This window comes from Acanthochromis polyacanthus, chromosome 8, assembly GCF_021347895.1.
Source record: "Acanthochromis polyacanthus isolate Apoly-LR-REF ecotype Palm Island chromosome 8, KAUST_Apoly_ChrSc, whole genome shotgun sequence".
Lineage (NCBI taxonomy): Eukaryota > Metazoa > Chordata > Actinopteri > Pomacentridae > Acanthochromis > Acanthochromis polyacanthus.
Window position 1 is genome coordinate 43,121,856 of NC_067120.1, and position 17,526 is coordinate 43,139,381.

The 17,526-nt window shown below is 42.0% G+C and overlaps 1 protein-coding gene across 15 annotated transcripts in view; it reads right to left on the reverse strand.

Annotated features, from left to right (window-relative positions):
* LOC127535152 (zinc finger protein OZF-like) overlaps positions 1-17,526 on the reverse strand; it is a 201,137-nt gene that overhangs the window by 179,291 nt on the left and 4,320 nt on the right. For 5 of the 15 annotated variants that reach the window (XR_007943803.1, XR_007943800.1, XM_051952287.1 and 2 more), the window contains exon 1: positions 8,209-8,336. The exons of 1 other annotated variant lie outside the window; for it this stretch is intronic. Coding sequence is in view for 4 of the 14 variants with exons in the window: in XM_051952275.1 (XP_051808235.1) it covers positions 49-1,416; positions 5,745-5,762 (1,386 nt within the window). In the remaining 10 variants the exon portion in view is untranslated. Of the gene's footprint in view, positions 1-48; positions 1,417-5,744; positions 5,836-6,244; positions 6,329-8,208; positions 8,337-17,526 lie in introns of those variants that run through there. 9 more of the 15 variants (XM_051952275.1, XM_051952274.1, XM_051952281.1 and 6 more) reach the window with 6 other exon arrangements.

The window sequence follows — 17,526 nt, forward strand, 5'->3', positions numbered from 1 at the left end:
CAATACATAATTGTGTGTACACTGTGACTGAGACCAGTCTTTACATACCTCACTGTGACACTGATTGAATGCTTTCTTTCTGGTGTGGATCTGCTGGTGTTGTTTCAGGGAACCCAAAGTTGTAAAAGTCTTCTTACACTCGTCACATCTGTATGGTGTCTCCCCAGTGTGGACACGTTGGTGAACTTTGAGGTATGCAGTGGAGCTGTAGCGTTTCCCACACTGGTCACAAAGGTATGGTTTAACCCCAGTGTGGGTCACTTCATGAGCTTTTAACTCTGAGTACCGTACAAATGGTTCACCACAGTGATCACATACGTACACATCATGTCTAGTGTGTATGCGTTGGTGACATTTTAAGCTCTGTTGGTCGTTGAAAGTTTTTTCACAGGAGTCACAGTGGTACCGCTTTTTACCAGAACGGAGGCATTGATGGATCAACAACTGTTCATGTTGAGTAAAGGTTTTCACACACTGATCACAGCTGAATGGTTTAACTCTACTGTGAATGAGCTGATGACTTTTTAAGTGACTCTTATGAGTAAAAGCCTTTCCACATTGATCACAGCTGAATGGTTTAACTTCACCGTGAATGAGTTGATGACTTGCTAGATTACCCTTCTGAGTAAAAGCCTTTCCACACTGATCACAGCTGAATGGTTTAAATCTACTGTGCATGATTTGATGATGTCTCAACGTACTCTTCAGAGAAAAAGCCTTTCCACAGTGATCACAGTCAAACAATTTCACTCCATTGTGAAGGAATTGATGACTTGTTAGATTACCCTTGTTAGTAAAAGCCTTTCCACACTGATCACAGCTGAATGGTTTAACTCCACTGTGAATGAGTTGATGACTTGCTAGATTACCCTTCTGAGTAAAAGCCTTTCCACACTGATCACAACCGAACAATTTCACTCCACTGTGAATGAGTTGATGTTTTGCGAGACTACTCTGCCGAGTAAAAGCCTTTCCACACTGATCACAGCCGAATGGTTTAACTCCACTGTGAATGAGTTGATGACTTCTTAACGCACTCTTGTCAGTAAAAGCCTTTCCACACTGATCACAGCTGAATGGTTTAACGCCACTGTGAATGAGTTGATGTCTTTTTAAGTGACTCTTGGTAGTAAAAGCCTTTCCACACTGATCACAGCTGAATGGTTTAACTCCACTGTGAATAAGTTGATGTTTTGCTAGATCACTCTTGTGAGTAAAAGCCTTTCCACACTGATCACAGCCGAATGGTTTCTCCACAGTGTGAATACGTTTGTGAATTCTTAGCTTTGTTGCTGTGATAAAAGTCTTGCCACACTGCTCACAACTGAGTGATTCATCTCTTTTTGCTGTTGTTGCTGAACCATCCTTATCGTCCTCAGAGGTCCAACATCCCACTCCATCGTTGTGTTTACATTTCTGTAGCAAAAGACAAAGATAAAAACAGAGGCAGTGATGGAAGAGCAATCACGAAAAAACTGAACCTAAAAGTCTCAATTCCATGTAGTTGGACACGAGGCTGAAACAAGATCAAGAATCTGCAGACATGCTAGCAGCTTTGTCATTAGAAACCTAGAAACGTGTCAACAGCACACTCACAATGTCAACAAATCTATTTTCACAGGCCGATAGTTTTCAGCTTTCTGCACGGTAGTTTTAGAATATTGGGTAGTAAAATCTGTCGATCACCGTGAAAAGCAAAGCAGAGCTGGGACTGATGGGATTGTACCACCAGGATCTCTTCATCCCCAGACTTTCCGTTAAGTTACATTACTGGAGAAATGTACAATATGAAAAGCATACAACATCAATGTCCAGATTTAGGTCTTAATGGCAGCAGGGTCAATTCAGACCACCAACACTTTCTGGTTTCTCCTCGGGGATCAGACGTTGATACCAGTCCAGAAAAGATCTGTAATTCTGCCACTGAATTCTGGATTTGACACGAACCACCTGGGCATTTGTTGTGCAGCAGTTAAACAAGCGTTCACCATCAAACAACAAAAGCAACAAAACAGTAAAACAGTTAAAGGAATAGCAACGATTAAAGGAAATGTTTTAAAAATGTAAAAAAAAAAAAAAAAAAAAACACAGTAAAACAATTACAAGCAAAATAAAAGCCATTTAAAGAAAAATCTAACAAAACATAAGAGACAGGGACATCGACAGCAATCTTGGTCTGCTATGGCCATGTTGTTGCTTTCAAAAAACAAGACGTCCAAAACAGTCCGATTCGTCTTTTGAAGAGGAGGTTTACGACTCACTAATTTAATAGGCACACGCGAAGATCTACCATGATTCTAAAAACAAGTTTGAGATTTATTTATGTAAACACAAGTTAAGTATTCTCCGTTGCTGATTTTCTCAGAACTCAAAAATAACGTAATTTAGTGGTTGATAAACGGTCTCACTCCTTCAACACAAAAAGCAGAGTCCTCAAAGCAACAGCTGATCGCTCTCCCTTAATCAAGGGAGTGGGACGGCTCAACAAGTAGGAGGCAGGTGAGCAGTTAATAATAATCAGAATTAGCAAAATGATCAAAATAACTTGAATAATCATCATCATCTAAATAATAATAATTTGATAGATCATCAATTAATAGAAATAGGATCCAAAATGGTCATTTAATCAGACGTAGTAAAAGTTTTCAATAACAGCAACCGATGTAATCAGGTACAGGACTTTTCTTTGGGGGCAGCACAGTCGAGTAGTGGTTAGCACTTTCGCCTTGCAGCAAGAAGATCCCTGGTTCAAGTCCCGGTCTGGGCCTGGGATCTTTCTGCATGGAGTTAGCATGTTCTCCCTGTGCATGCGTGGGTTTTCTCCGGGTGCTTCGGCTTCCTCCCACAGTCCAAAAAATATGCTGAGGTTGATTGGTTACTCTAAATTGGCCGTAGGTGCGAATGTGAATGTCTGTATATGTAGCCCTGTGACAGACTGGCGACCTGTCCAGGGTGTCCCCTGCCTTCACCAGAGTCAGCTGGGATAGGCTCCAGCACCCCCGCGACCCTAGTGAGGATTAAGCGGTGTATAGAGAATGGATGGATGGACTTTTCTTTGGTCTGCACTGTTTGAGACACCAGATTACATTGCCCACATCAAGAAAGGGATTCTGTGGAGAGGCTGACATGAGACAGTTTTATTCTCAGCATGTTTAGCCCTAAAATCATGGGAGTCAAACCTGACATAAAAACTGTTTAGACTTTGAGCCAGCTCTAAATCACAATTATAACCACTGAGCTGAACTCTCTCATTGACACATTAATTAGTCCCAGTGATCAGATTCATGCCGTCCCAGACTGAACTGAGGTTGTTCATTTTGAGCTGAGACTCAAGTTTGTCTTTGTATTGTCTTTTGTGGGTCCTGATCTCCTACTTCAGTTCCTTCTGTCGGTTATACAGATTTAGTGCATTTCCTTCTCTGAAGACTGTTTTCCTTCTGTACAGTAGGTCTTTAAGCTTCTTAGAAAGCCATGGCTTAATGTTTGGATATAGTTTAACAGTTTTTTCAGGAATAACACTGGTTTCACAGTCTGTGACCCAGCTGCTCACAACATCAGTCGGTTCATCAATATCAGCTGAGGACTCCTTAAACACGTCCCAGTCAGTAACCTCCAGACATCCCTGCAGAGTGTGACAAACTTTCACTCTGATGTTCTGCACTTTGCCTTGCTTCAGTACAGTGGTAGACAGGGATAAGGAGGATGCAGTTGTGGTCAGAGGAACCCAGAGGAGAAGCACCTTTCACATTGTTGTAACAGATCAAAGATTTTGTCACATCTAATGGGGCATGTGATGTACTGATGGAAGTCTCTCAGTGTGTGTTTTAGTGTGCAGTGGTCTCTGGATGACCTGATGGATAAGCCCACAGGCATTTATTTCACTGGCCTTTGGATGGATATAGACAAGTTTCACAAATATCTGGGGAAACTTCTGAATATGGAGGGCACAGTGAAACAGAAAGCAGTTCTAAGTCAGTAGTGCACAGTTTCTCCAGGACAGTGTCAGATTTACACCAGCGCTGTCCTTGTCCATTTGGAATACCCACTTGTGCCCAAGCTTTCATTTGCTGGCTGATGTTGCTTCAATATTTCCACATAATGTTCTATCCTCTTGATGCCATCTATTTTGTGAAGTGCACCAGTCCCTCCTGCAGCAAAAACACTCCCACAACATGGTGCTGCCACCCCCATGCTTCACAGTTGGGATGGTGTACTCAGGCCATCCTCAGCCAGCATCTTCACAAGGTCATTTGCTTTTGTTCTGGGGTTGATGAGCACATTTCCCTCCAAAACAATCCTAACCTTAACCAATCTCCATCTTGAGCAGTAGGATGGCTTGACATTCCCATGGTGTTGATCTGTGCATGTAATTATTTGGACAGATAAACCTCAAATCACAGCAATCTGGAAATTGCACCCAAGGATGAACCACACCTGTGGAGGCCCACAAATGTCTTCCTGATGTCTTGGCTGATTTCTTTAGATTTTTTAATGTCGTCACACAAGGAAGCAGTGTGTTTGAGGTGTGCCTGAAAATACATCTTAACCCTTTACGCTTCAGTGCGTAGTTGGTGTACCGCCGGCGGTACACCTACTAATTTGCATAGGAATTTCAAGAATGTCCGACGGCTGCAAACGCGATTATACAAACACTATACGCCGATGGAAAGCTTAGATTCTCATGAATCCGCCGGTATAAACCACTTTCAGATGTGATTACCACAGCGGGTGAGAAAAACACATTTGTCCGACAAAAATAAATATTCATCCATCCGTTCTCTATACACGGCTTCAACGCACACAGGGCGACTCACATTTCCGGGTTCATTATTACACACAGAAAAAAGATTCCTCAAAAAACGGCCATAATCCAACCTTTTACATCCAGACAACACAAGCCAGTAAACTATTTTGTCCAAAACATGTCCTGAAGTCGGTATAAAATCCACGAATCGGTCGTTTTCAAGGAAATGCACCTCGCGATGTGCGTCCAATATTCCCTGTATTTTTCATCATTTTTTTAAATTTAAAAATAGAATATTAGCGATTTTTTGTACTGAAAACGGCTGGAATTGACTGCAGCTTAAAGGGTTAATCTATCAAAAGCTTTCAAAGCCAGGACATCATTATCTTGAAGGTATAGTCTTAGTGGATGCAAACTTCTGATTGTGAAGAAAGTAATAAAAATTCTCTAAAAAAAATAAATAAAATAAATCTCTCTTTCGTTATTCTGACATTTAAAGATAATTTTGGTCATCTTAACTGACATAAAACAGGAGAAGCATTGCCAGATTTAATGTCAGATTGTGTAAATTAAAAAAGGGTTATGTGTCATTTATACAGTGTAAGTAAACTTCTGGGTTCAACTGTCTGAATTTCTTGAGAAGGTAAAGGCTGGTAAACTCACAATGCTCAAAAGTATTATTCTCTACCAAAGAAAATGCTGCTCTTTACCTTCCTGAACAACTTGCTTGAAAAACAATACATTTCTTCTGTTACTTATCTTCATCACCATGCAAGACATTTTCAGAAAGTATGATCAGCAGCTAGTTCAGCCTCAAACAAAAAACAAGCAGCTTCCTAGCAGTCCACCATTATATCCTCAGTACAGCTGCTTCTGCAGAGCTACATCTCTCCAGCCAACGTCACCTGGCTTTGGTCGGCCCATCTAACCAACTGGAGCAACTTTACACATTTTAAAGAACAAATGAATGATAATAATGTTACAGTGGTATGTTTCTCACTTTTTGTGAAGAATCCATGTTTCCTCCGTTGTTGAGCTCAGACTAAATGGCTGCCAACATTCCTCTGCTCCTCCGTCAGACTCTCCTCCTCCTGCCAATCACATCAAACACATCTTCATTAGGATACCACAAGTGTCAGAGTGTCCCATATGTTCATCAGCCAACACAGAGGACACATTTCAACTCAATAGTTCACTTTTAGCTCTTTTCAGTTTCACCTAAAACTGATACAAATGAACTTAAACTGTTAAAAATAAGGAACATAGACAGAAAACAGACATGCTAAAAGAGAATAAAGAGAACATAAAGATGCTACTGCAGGTGATTCAAGACAGGACTGCTGGTAGAAAACTGTTCATGCTGTAAGTTAGTGAATGTATTTTACTGCTCAGTGTTCTGTTTAAAGGCAGCTCTCACTCCCTGTTCTTTGCACTCTCCCATAGTGTCAAGTGTCCTCCCACTTTCAATGACAGGTGATTCTCATTGATGATTTTTCTCACAGTTTGTGCAGTTTCCCCACTTGAAAAAGGATGTTTCATCTACCCAGGGTTTGAGCAGGACTCCACTCATCAATCAGACAGTTGCTTTCTTTCTTTTCCCCTTTTATTTTGCAGTGGTCGCAAATTCATATCTCTCTGACCGCACTCAGTTCATTCAGTTAAAAACATTCACATCCCATTCATCTCCCCTCTCCTCCGGTGTTCCCCAAGGCTCTGTTCTTGGTCCCGTCCTCTTCATCATTTATCTTCTTCCCCTTGGCCATATATTCCGGAAATATAACATACAGTTTCATTGCTATGTGGACGACACCCAGCTCGAACTCTCCTCCAAACCCACTTCCACCCCCACCCCCCTCTGTGTCTGTCTCCAGGAAATCAAATCCTGGTTCTCTTCCAATTTCCTCAAACTGAATAGCGACAAAACTGAGGTTCTCCTCATTGGCTCCAAGTCAGTTCTCACGAAAACCAATAGTTTCACCATCACCATTGACAACTCCACCTTTTCTCCCTCCCTGCAGGTCAAGAGTCTGGGTGTCGTCCTCGATGGCACTCTGTCATTTCAAAGTCACCCGATCTGCATACTTTCATCTCCGTAGCATTAATCGCCTCCGTCCCTCCCTCACTCACTCACTCCTGTCAGCACCGCCATTATGGTCCACTCTCTTGTCACCTCCCGCCTCGACTATTGTAATTCACTTCTCTCTGGTCTTCCACTCAAGTCCCTCCATAAACTCCAATTGGTCCAAAATGAATCAGCCCAAATTATCACCAGGACACCCTCTTTCCACCACATCACCCCAGTTCTCCAACAGCTTCACTGGCTTCCAATCACTCACCGTATCATCTATAAAATCATTCTGCTAACCTTCAAGGCCCTCCATAACCTCGCCCCTCCGTACCTCACTGATCTACTGCATATAAACACACCCAGCCGGACTCTCAGATCATCTTCCTCTCTCAGTCTCACCATCCCCCCTGCCCGCATGACCACCATGGGCTCCAGAGCCTTCAGTCGCGCTGCTCCCCACCTCTGGAACTCCCTCCCACCTGATATCAGAAACATCAACACACTACACATTTTCAAATCCACTCTCAAAACCCACCTGTTCAAACAAGCTTACTCTTTGCAAAATTTTCTTCTTTGAAATTTTAAAATTCTTATGTTTTAAAACTGTGTATTTTGAATCTGTTTTTATTCTGTTTCCTCTGTACGGTGACCTTGAGTGTCTTGAAAGGCACCTATAAATAAAATGTATTATTATTATACAGAGGTGGCAACTTCCATAAGTCCATACGTTTAGTTGATAGATTAAGGTGAAAAACCTTTAAACAGAACACAAAAGGACAATGTTCACATTACTGCATTCAGCAAATAGTAACAACCGTTCCTCATGGACATTTTCACCACATTGGCAAATGCTACTCCTCTCAATTTATGTTTGTCAACCTCAACACCACATAAACTGAAGCGACAAATCATGGCATGAGCAATATTCAACCCAATACTATACCACACATGAATTTATCTGCATTTTAAAGAGCTGATTTTCAATCACAGTTTAACACATTACTCTGAGCATTTTTATCAAAAGAAATTTTAACCATTTTATAATTTTTACTTCAAGGTTTTAAAATTATTTAAAGTGCATAAAGTGCTTTTAAAGTGCAATCCTTTCCAGATCCAATAAATAAATAAGAGCATCGTAAAAACCCACCATTACAAACAGGATGAATTCACTGGTCTTAGCTGGAACCCTCTAATTAGCACCAATTAGCCTGCAATCTTATTTTCAACTTAACAATTACAAAACACACAGAAATTATTGGTAAACAGACAAAGTTGACAGCAAGCCGCTCGTGGCTGACATCGATCTCCGTGGCTAATGCTAATGCTAACACATACTGCAGTGGCACACATCGGCAGCTTAAACAGTCTTTTAGAGTCTCCACAATTCTGCTCTTACCGGCTGCAACCCGGATTTTGGAGATGAAGGCAATCCTGCACAGTTTGCCGCAGATCTTGATGCTTTCCCAACAGAAACTCACGGTCACTGTTTGAACGCGGGTCATTCATTCTCAGTTCCTCCTCAGTGCTGCGTGTGTCCCCTTTTATGCCGCCGGATGCAGCCGCCGATTGTTTCCGCCCCAGCTGAGTGTAGGACCTGTGCGTAAATGCTCTCCTTTGAGTTCTCAGCTCCTTCCACTTTGACTTGACACTCATTCATAAAACACATCAAAAATAAAACAGACATTGTGCCAAAGTGTTTTCCTGCAGACATATCAGACTGGTTTGACAAATGAAATGAAGCAGTTTAAATACTGAGGTTCAGACCCTCCAGTATTACTGATCATAGAGACAAACTAACATGTTGAATATGAAGGTTTAGACCCAACAGTGTTAGAAATGATGGAGATTCATCAGACTCATTTAAATATTATTATTATAAATATGTATAAAATGACCACAATATGAAATTAACTACCACAACTGGGTAAAAAATGGACCAAGAATAATATATAAACTAGCAGAAACATGTATAAAATTAACCATAATATGTGATAAAAGCCACCACACAATATGTATAAAATGGCCAAAATATTTGATAAAACTATCACAAATATGTGTAAAATGACTAAATTGTGACGTAAAACCACCACAAATATGTTCAAGATGACCAAAATATGATTGAAAACTACTACAAATGTGAAGGAAAAATTACTCACTTTCTCACTACTGAGGTGTCCCTTCAGCTGTTTGTTCATGGTACCAAGTCACCCCAAATTACAAGACAAGATGTCACCCTTGACCGATGGTTCTCCTAAACTGAGGATGCAAACCTGCTTATCAGCCATCTGGAGGGTTTCCAAAGCCATGCTGAGGTCTGGAACTCCAGAGAACCTCAATGAGAGGAACATATCCACGATGGAGCAAACATGGACAGTGGAGAATTCTTCAGGAGTGCAACGACTACATTTCTCCAAGAACATCACATCTAATCAGAGGTCACAGAAGAACCAGAAGGCACATCTAAAGACTCGACCTCACTGTCCCTCAGTTTAGGTCCGCTACATGGTTCCACAATAGGAACATTCTGGAGAAAATGATCCATGGAGAGTTAAAGCATAAACCACTACTGACCGAAAGATCATAAAGGTTCCTCCAGACTTTAGGAAAACACTACTGCTGACTGAGGAGTCAAAGGTGGAACTTTTCAGAAGACTTTTGGGGTCCGTTCCATTCTGGAGTAAACTAAAGAACATGGATACCAGCAGTGGAACATAGGTGGTAGTGAAGATGGTGGAAGGAACTTGAGACGATGGTTAGAATTCTACTCCTATCAGAAGAACCTCCTGGAGAAAATCCACCATCAGTTCAGGACCTGAGCTCAACACTAATGGACCCACAGAAACACAACAAGTCACCTCTGATGGGATCATCAAGAACTAAAATGAAGTTCTGGAGTCAAGTCATGGCTTTGAAGGATGCTGGATTGAAGACCTTTTCAAAGATCAGCTGATGATCTAAACTTTCTAATATGGACTGAATTAAAACTGTTCTACAGAGAAGAGTGGACACAACGTTTCCTTCGATGGATGTTAAGAAGTGATCACAGCTGGAACAAACATTTACCTGCGGCTGTCAAACCAGTATAGTAGGATCTCAGGGTCAATTACTTTTACACCAGGGTTTCAACAAATTCATCAATAAACCGTCATATTTAAACTGGCCATTTAGTTTTAGAGGGTTTTCACTGGTCTCAATTGATAAATACAATATAAATATCAGTTTGATGATCTGCGAACATATTCAGTTCTGATATGCAGAAATACAAGATTTCTGTAGAGGGCAAAAAAAACTTTCTATCATGAGTTGTAGATTGACACTGTTGATGGTTGATGCTGATGCATTGACTGCTTGTGATTGGTTGTCAGACCCAGATGAAGTTCCTGGTGGAACACATGTTCTCGTCCAGAAACCTACATGGAGGGCTCTCAGGGCTCGTGTCTCCTCTGAACCCAGCCACCATGCTGAGGGAACCTCAGGTTAATGACCCAGCTTAACAAACTAACTTAGATTAACCAGCTGACCAGTTAACCAGTGACCAGCAACTATATAACCAGTTAACTAGATCACCAGGCTACCAGCTACTAGCCCTGCAGTCAGACAGGTGTGTAGCAGTAACTCAGGTGTGTTTCAGGTGGAGGAGTAAGCAGGAACTCATGTCGTTCAGCGAAAGCGCCCCCTGTGGCTGACTGGAACCCTGACATCATGTCTGAGCTGCCTCTCACAACAACGAGATCATCTTCAAGAACGGAAGTGGTAAACTAGTCGAGCCAACTAGCCTAGAGGATTGTGGGTATGTAGTGTGTTACAGTGGAGGATTGTGGATATGTAAGTGTGTTATAGTTCCGGAGATTGTGGGTAAATGTAGTGTGTTACAGTGCGAAGGATTTGGTAATGTAGTGTGTATACAGTTCTCGGGGATTTGGATATATGTAGTGTTACCAGTGGCTTGGGGGATTGGAGGAATGTGTGTGTTAAGCTGCTGGAGGATTGTGAGTCATGTAGTGTGTTACAGTTCTGCGGATTTGCGGTTAATGTAAGTGTGTTACAGTGGCTGGTTATTGTGAGGTAATGTAGTGGTTTCAGTTCTGGGGGGTTGTGGGGTAATGTAGTGTGTTACAGCTGCTGGGGATAGTGTTGTTCAGTGCTGGGGGATTTGGGTAATGTAGTGGTGTTGTGGTACTGGGCGATTGTGGGTAATGTTAGTGTGGATTTCAGTTCTTGGTGGTTATGGGTTAATACTAGTTGTTACAGTACTGGGGATTTTGTGGGTAATGTAGTGTGTTGTGGTTCCTGGGATTGTGGTAATGTGTGCTCTGTGTGTTTGCAGCCTGCGTCAGGACATGCTGACGCTGCAGATCATTAGATCATGGAGAACATCTGGCAGAAACCAGGGTTTGGACCTGCCAGGTGAGATGCTACATCATCGTGACAGTGCCTGTGACATCATGACGCCATGGCTAACAAATTGGATGTGGTGTGTGTGTGAACATGTTATGTGTGTGGATGTGTGTGGTGTTGTGTGTGTGTGTGGTTTGTGCAGATCTGCTTTGCCGTACGGATGTCTGTCATCCGGAGACTGTGTGGGGCTGATCCGAGGGGTGAAGAACAGCTTTCACTATCATGCCAGATTCGTGTAAAGAGGCCTAAGGGGGCGCTGAGTTCAACTCCAACACCTGCACCACTGGATCAAAGACAAGCAAACACGTGGGAGGGGTCAGTACCTGTCTGCTGACCCGACCTTGTCTGTCGTCAATATCTGGACCACCCGTCTGTCTGTCTGTCTGTTCTAGCTGCGTCTGTTCTGTCGGACCACCGTCTGTCTTGCTTCGTCTGTTCTGCGTGTCGTCTTCCAGTTTATGACACCTGTCTGTCTTTACCACCTGTTGTCTTACCAGCTATCTGCCTGTCTTTACCACCCTGTCTGTCTTACCGCTATCTGCTGTCTACCACACTGTCTGTCTGACTACCTGTCTTGTCTCTCAGTGTATGACCGGGCATAGACCTTATTTACACCAGGTCAGTTGTGCAGGTTTACTTGTGTCGCCACCTTCATCCTGGGAATCGGAGGACCGACACAACTCCAACATCTATTGGTGAAGGAGAACGGACAGAGTGAGTGCTGATCCTCACCGCTTGAGCAGTAGTTCCTCCTCCGACCCCTCCCTACTGCAGCAATAGGCTCCTCCTCCTGACTCCTCCTCTCGGATCAGTAGCTCTCCCGTGACTCCTCCCCCGAGCAGTAGTCCTCCCCTGACTCCGCCTCTTCTTCTTCTTTTCTATCTTTCAGCGTTCCACATCGACTTTTGGTCATTTTCTGGATCACAAGAAGAAGAAGTTTGGCATATAAAGGGAACGCGGCCCCTTCGTCCTCACCAGGACTCCTTCATTGTCATCAGTAAAGAGTCCAGGAGTCCACCAAGACCAAGGAGTTCGAAAGTGTCCCCTCAGTCCCCTGTCTGTCTTACCTTGTGTCCCTCCTGTGTGTCTCACCTGTCTTTTCTCACTGTCTGTCTGACCTGTGTGCTCTCGCCTGTGCAGGTTCCAGGAGATGTGCTATAAGGCCTACCTAGCCATCCGGCAGCATGCCAAGCCTCTTCATCAACCGTGATTCTCCCTCCCTCTGGGATTGTGGGGATGCCGGAACTTGCAGAGCTTTGATTGGACATCGGCCACCTGAGAAGACCCCGCCTCTGGTTGAGACAGACAGGTTGGTCAGAAGACAGAGAGACAGGTGGACGACAGGTGTCAGGCAGACAGACAGCGTGGTCAGGACAGAAAGGACAAGACAGGGGGCCAAAGGGGTTTTACAGTTTTTTAAAAGGGGGATTTTTTTTTGTTGGTTCAGGGGTTGGGGTTTGTCATTCAGTTGAAGTTCCATGAAATTTATTTTTTTTTAGGTAAAAAGTCTGTCTGGTTGTCTGTCTGTCTGTCTGTCTGTCTGTGTGTGTGTGGTGTGTCTCTCAGAGAAGAGCCAGCAAAAGGAGCGCTGGAGTACTTCACCAAGCAGCAAATGACGTCATGCTCACCATGGAGGCTGGAGCACCAAGATGGATGGATTTCCACACCATCAGACACATGCCCAACGAGCACTGTTGTCCTCACAGACCCACGAGGACAACTGTGACTGTCACAGTAAATCAGATTACTGCAGTCACCTCAAGTAATCACATACTGCTACCAGCATTTGCTGGAATATTCCTTCCTCTAGCATCTAGAAATGTCTTCAACACCTTCTGACCCATGCAGCCCCAGATCATCAGTACCACCACCTCCATGCTTCACTGTCAGCACTTTATACAGTCCACTTGTATGGTAGTCCTTGAGTCAACAGAGACAAAATAAGACACAGACACCCAAAATGACCACAAACAACGAAACGACCACAAAACAGGCACAAACCACACAAAGGAGACACAAACACCAACAGACACACAAAATGGAACCCAAAAGACACAAAAAGAACTCTCAAAGATATTAAAACAACCACAAAGAGACACAAAAGAACCACAAAAAGAGACACCAAAACAACCACAAGGACCCAAAAACAACACAAGACAGAAATTGACACAGGCAAGACACAAATTTTTGACAAAAGAAACATAAAAAAACAAGCATAAGGGAAACAGATGTTCAGAATTACTACAAAATAATACACAAAAAGAAACAAACGACAAAAAACAGACACCAAACAGCCACAAGAAGACACCAAAACGTCCACAAAGAGACACACAACTGCCACCCACTGTGTCCTGGTTCAAGTTCTCACAACCTGCTGACTCCATCTTTCTACTCTGCTGTCTGCTTGAAGTAATCTGATTACTGTGGGGGATTACAGTCCGCTGTATTGTGTGTGTGTGTGTGTCGTGTGAGTGTATAAAAACAACATTTTCCCCTGTACATCAGCACACGTATTTTATCATGGACAACCACACGCCTGTATGGCCACACGTGTGTTGTCCACTGCACTACTCTGAGGCACGATGAAGACGATGAGATGTGTCTGATCACGGGTTTCAAGCCTCACGTGTCGCTGTCGCGTGGGAGGTCAGTCATAGCAAACGTGAGAATCCTCAGGGTCTGCTGAGACAGAGGGTGTATGGAACGTCTCCAGTTTAGCATTTAGCTTCTGCCAACACTTTATAACTTTATTACGCTGAGCTTTATTGAAACCAGCAATGTGGAACACTGAGAGCAATAAAACCTCCAATCATTGATCAATACTTTATACAATCAGGAAGCTCTGACCAATAGCGAGGGCAGGGGCTGTGAGCGAGAGTCTATCAACGACCAACAGCTTTCTACTATGAACAAATAATTCTAACATTTATCTATTCAATGACCTTGCTAACAGAGACTTTTCAGCAGGTTTTTAAACCATTTAACGATTAAACTAAAGGTCTTCCTGTGAAATGATTCTCTTTAAATGTTTTGCACTTTTTCATTCGTCCACACTGTTTTGAACATGGGGTTTCAGATTGCTAACAGACGCCATCCACAGCTGACCTGTCGATCATCTCCAGGCTAGTTACGTATTCTGGAAGTGTTCTGGAGTATTTTAGAGTATTCTGAGTATTTGATAGTATTCGAGTATTTCGAGTGTTGCGGGAGAGCTATTCTCATCGAACCAACATATCATCAGGTGTATCAGGGATGCAAAGACATCTGAAACAATCAGCTGCTCGCTATGCTAGCTCAGTCACTGGGTTCTAATGTATCTAGTTAGCACTGTTAGCCTTTGTTAGCTCAGTCACTCAGGTCTAATTGTAAGACTAAATTAGCGTGTTAGTCTGGTTAGCTGAGCCACTGTTGTAACTGCACTATGCTAAGCTAGTTAGACATCTTAGCCTGTTAGCTCAGTCGCCGTGTCTAATAACACTTGCTAATGCAGTAAGTCTAGTCAGTTGCCTGTTTAGCTCAGTCCACTGTCTAATACAGTATTGCTCAAGCTAGTTAGCACCATTAGCATATGCTTATCACATGCCTGTCTACATAGTACTATGGGCTAAGAGCTTGATCGTTTAGGCATCGTTAACTCGAGTCTGACTAGTCATGTGTTACACATATGCTAAGTGCTAGTTAGCACTATTAGCCTGTTAGCTGAGTTGCTGTGTCTAATACATCCATCGCTACACTAGTTAAGCCAGTTAGCGCTGTTAGGCTCGGATTAGTGCCTCCATAGTTAGTTTATGATGAGGTCAGTCTGCATACACTGCGACAAGGAATTGTGGGTAGCGTCTAGTTAGCACCAGCGTAGCATCAGTGCGAAGCCCCGCCCTCGTCTCATAGGGCCAGTCCCTCAGGGGCGGCGCCTTAGACGCCCAGTGTTAATGTGAAGGTATGTTTGTTTCTGACTCAAGGTAGGAATCAGACTAGAGCCCTGCCCAACCTGTCAGTTATCCATGGAACCGTGGGCGGCACTGGACCTTGCCCCTGGCTGCAATGGGCGTAGATCATTTATTGATTCATGACATCATGAACTGATGCTGGTTCGCATAGTGACCTGTGGTTATCGCTGTTGATGAATCAGTTATTAGTTTGTTGAAACTGATGTGTATGATTATCAACTTGGAATTATTTAAGCACGTGTCACTATTAATTTTCTGATGGACTATGTGATGATTGATCGGTGTATTTAAACAGCCAGATTTTTCTTTCATGATAACTATTGACTTTGAAAAAACATTGATGATATGTATCCGAACCAACCTCCCGCTGCGGGGAGCGGGTACACGATGCAGGTGAAGCAGCACCTGTCTGATTTGGTGAGTGTTTGTCAATGGAATAAGGCTGGATCAATAGCTCTGTGTGTTTGGCTGAGTTGGAGGATTCTTCAAGGACAGCGCCCGCGAGAGGAACACCTACCCTGGATGAGACATCACGATAAGGAGTAAAGGTGAGTCCAGGACAGGTAAGAACACTTACAACCTGCGTGTACATGGTCAGACAGCGGTACGTGGCCGACATTGGGTGGTATGAGGCCGACAACGCAGCAAGGAGTAGTTCAGTGTGTTTAAAAATTCGCCTATTCCTCTTCGAAATTTTCCAATTATCACCTTAAAACAACATAAGACCAGCAGGAGTATAACAAGACATGAAACAATTTTCATTGTACTATATATAAATATTATAATTGTATTCAATAAAATAAAATAATGCTATAACATGCATTATAAGAGAACAATATAGTTCATTATTGTTTAATATTACATATTATTCTGTTACATAACATAAGGAATGTTATAGTTCATTTAATTTCTGTGCTTTTCTGTTTATTATATTATAATATGAAATGAATATTTGTTCTATTAGTTATCAGTTTGATTAATCTAGCGACAATAAAAATATTCGACTGCGAGAAACTCAGAGACAAACTTTGATTTTACTCGCTGATTAATGAAGCAGAAAATACTTGAAAAACACTTTTAATGTAAATCTAGCAGACTTAAAATTAACTGAACCAGAAACTATACTTCACCATATTACTACTAACAATAGTATGGTCAAGATGCTGGTACTGCTGACTACCTATATTTACCATTGCGAACAAAGAAAACGCTCTTGTCCCTTCTTCGCCTCCTGTCCGCATGCTCCACCGCACATAGAGCAGATTGCGTTAGCCGTAGCCGCTGCGAGTGCAGCATTCGGAGTGAAACAGAAGGACAAAAACAGATGTCCAGAAAACCCGAGAACATACAGGAAGAACACGCGGGAATCCAGGAGGAGCCGGATCTGACGAGACATGGACCAGCTGGAAGCGGTTGAATTCCCGGTGAACGGGACAATAAATCGAAAATCCACCGGAACACACGCGGGTCGCTTGACAAGCTACTGACGAGCGCAGCTAGCCTCGCCGTTGTATGCTTTATTAAATTCATATAAAGTTACCCCGGTTAACAGGGGCCGCGTTGACCGCCAGTAATTGATTACCTGGAACACCAGCAATTATCTCATCTACAAACTGTTTAATTGCTTCGTTCAGAGAAACTGAGAACGTTAGACTTGAATGGATTGTCTGTTTTCTGGCAATTAAACGCTGCCGTCCTGCGCTAATTAATAATGAAAATAATAATATAAGTATAAATAACTAATATCAACCTGAGTTAAATATGAGGATTTATTACATTATATTATTATATTATTATTATTATTTATTATTGATTATATTAATACATAATAGTAATATAATATAACTATATGTAATATTAATCAGTTATTAACTGGGTTTAAATGGAGGATTCTTTATATATTACTTTTAATTTAATAATAATATCAAACCTGGGTAAATATGAGGATTTATTTACATCATTATTATTTACTTATTATTATATTATTATTATTATTATCATATAATAATCAATAATAGATAATAATTAATGTTATAATGACATAATAATAATATAATATATAGAATAATAAACTGGTTTAAATGGGAGAGGTATATTTATATATTACCTTGTTTATGTTAATAAAATATCAAACCTGGGTTAAATATCAAGGAAATTCTATTACGATCTATTTAATATTATGCGATAATGTGTCCATATTTCACAATTAAATACCTGTCATAGTCAAACTCTAATTAATTAGACTATTATATAAGGAAACGCCGCTAAAAGCAAATTTAGTAGTGCATAAACTGATTATGCAGTAAATTGAGATTGAAATACAAAGAAAACAGAAAGACCAGCTGGATCGAACGGAGGACCATTTTTAC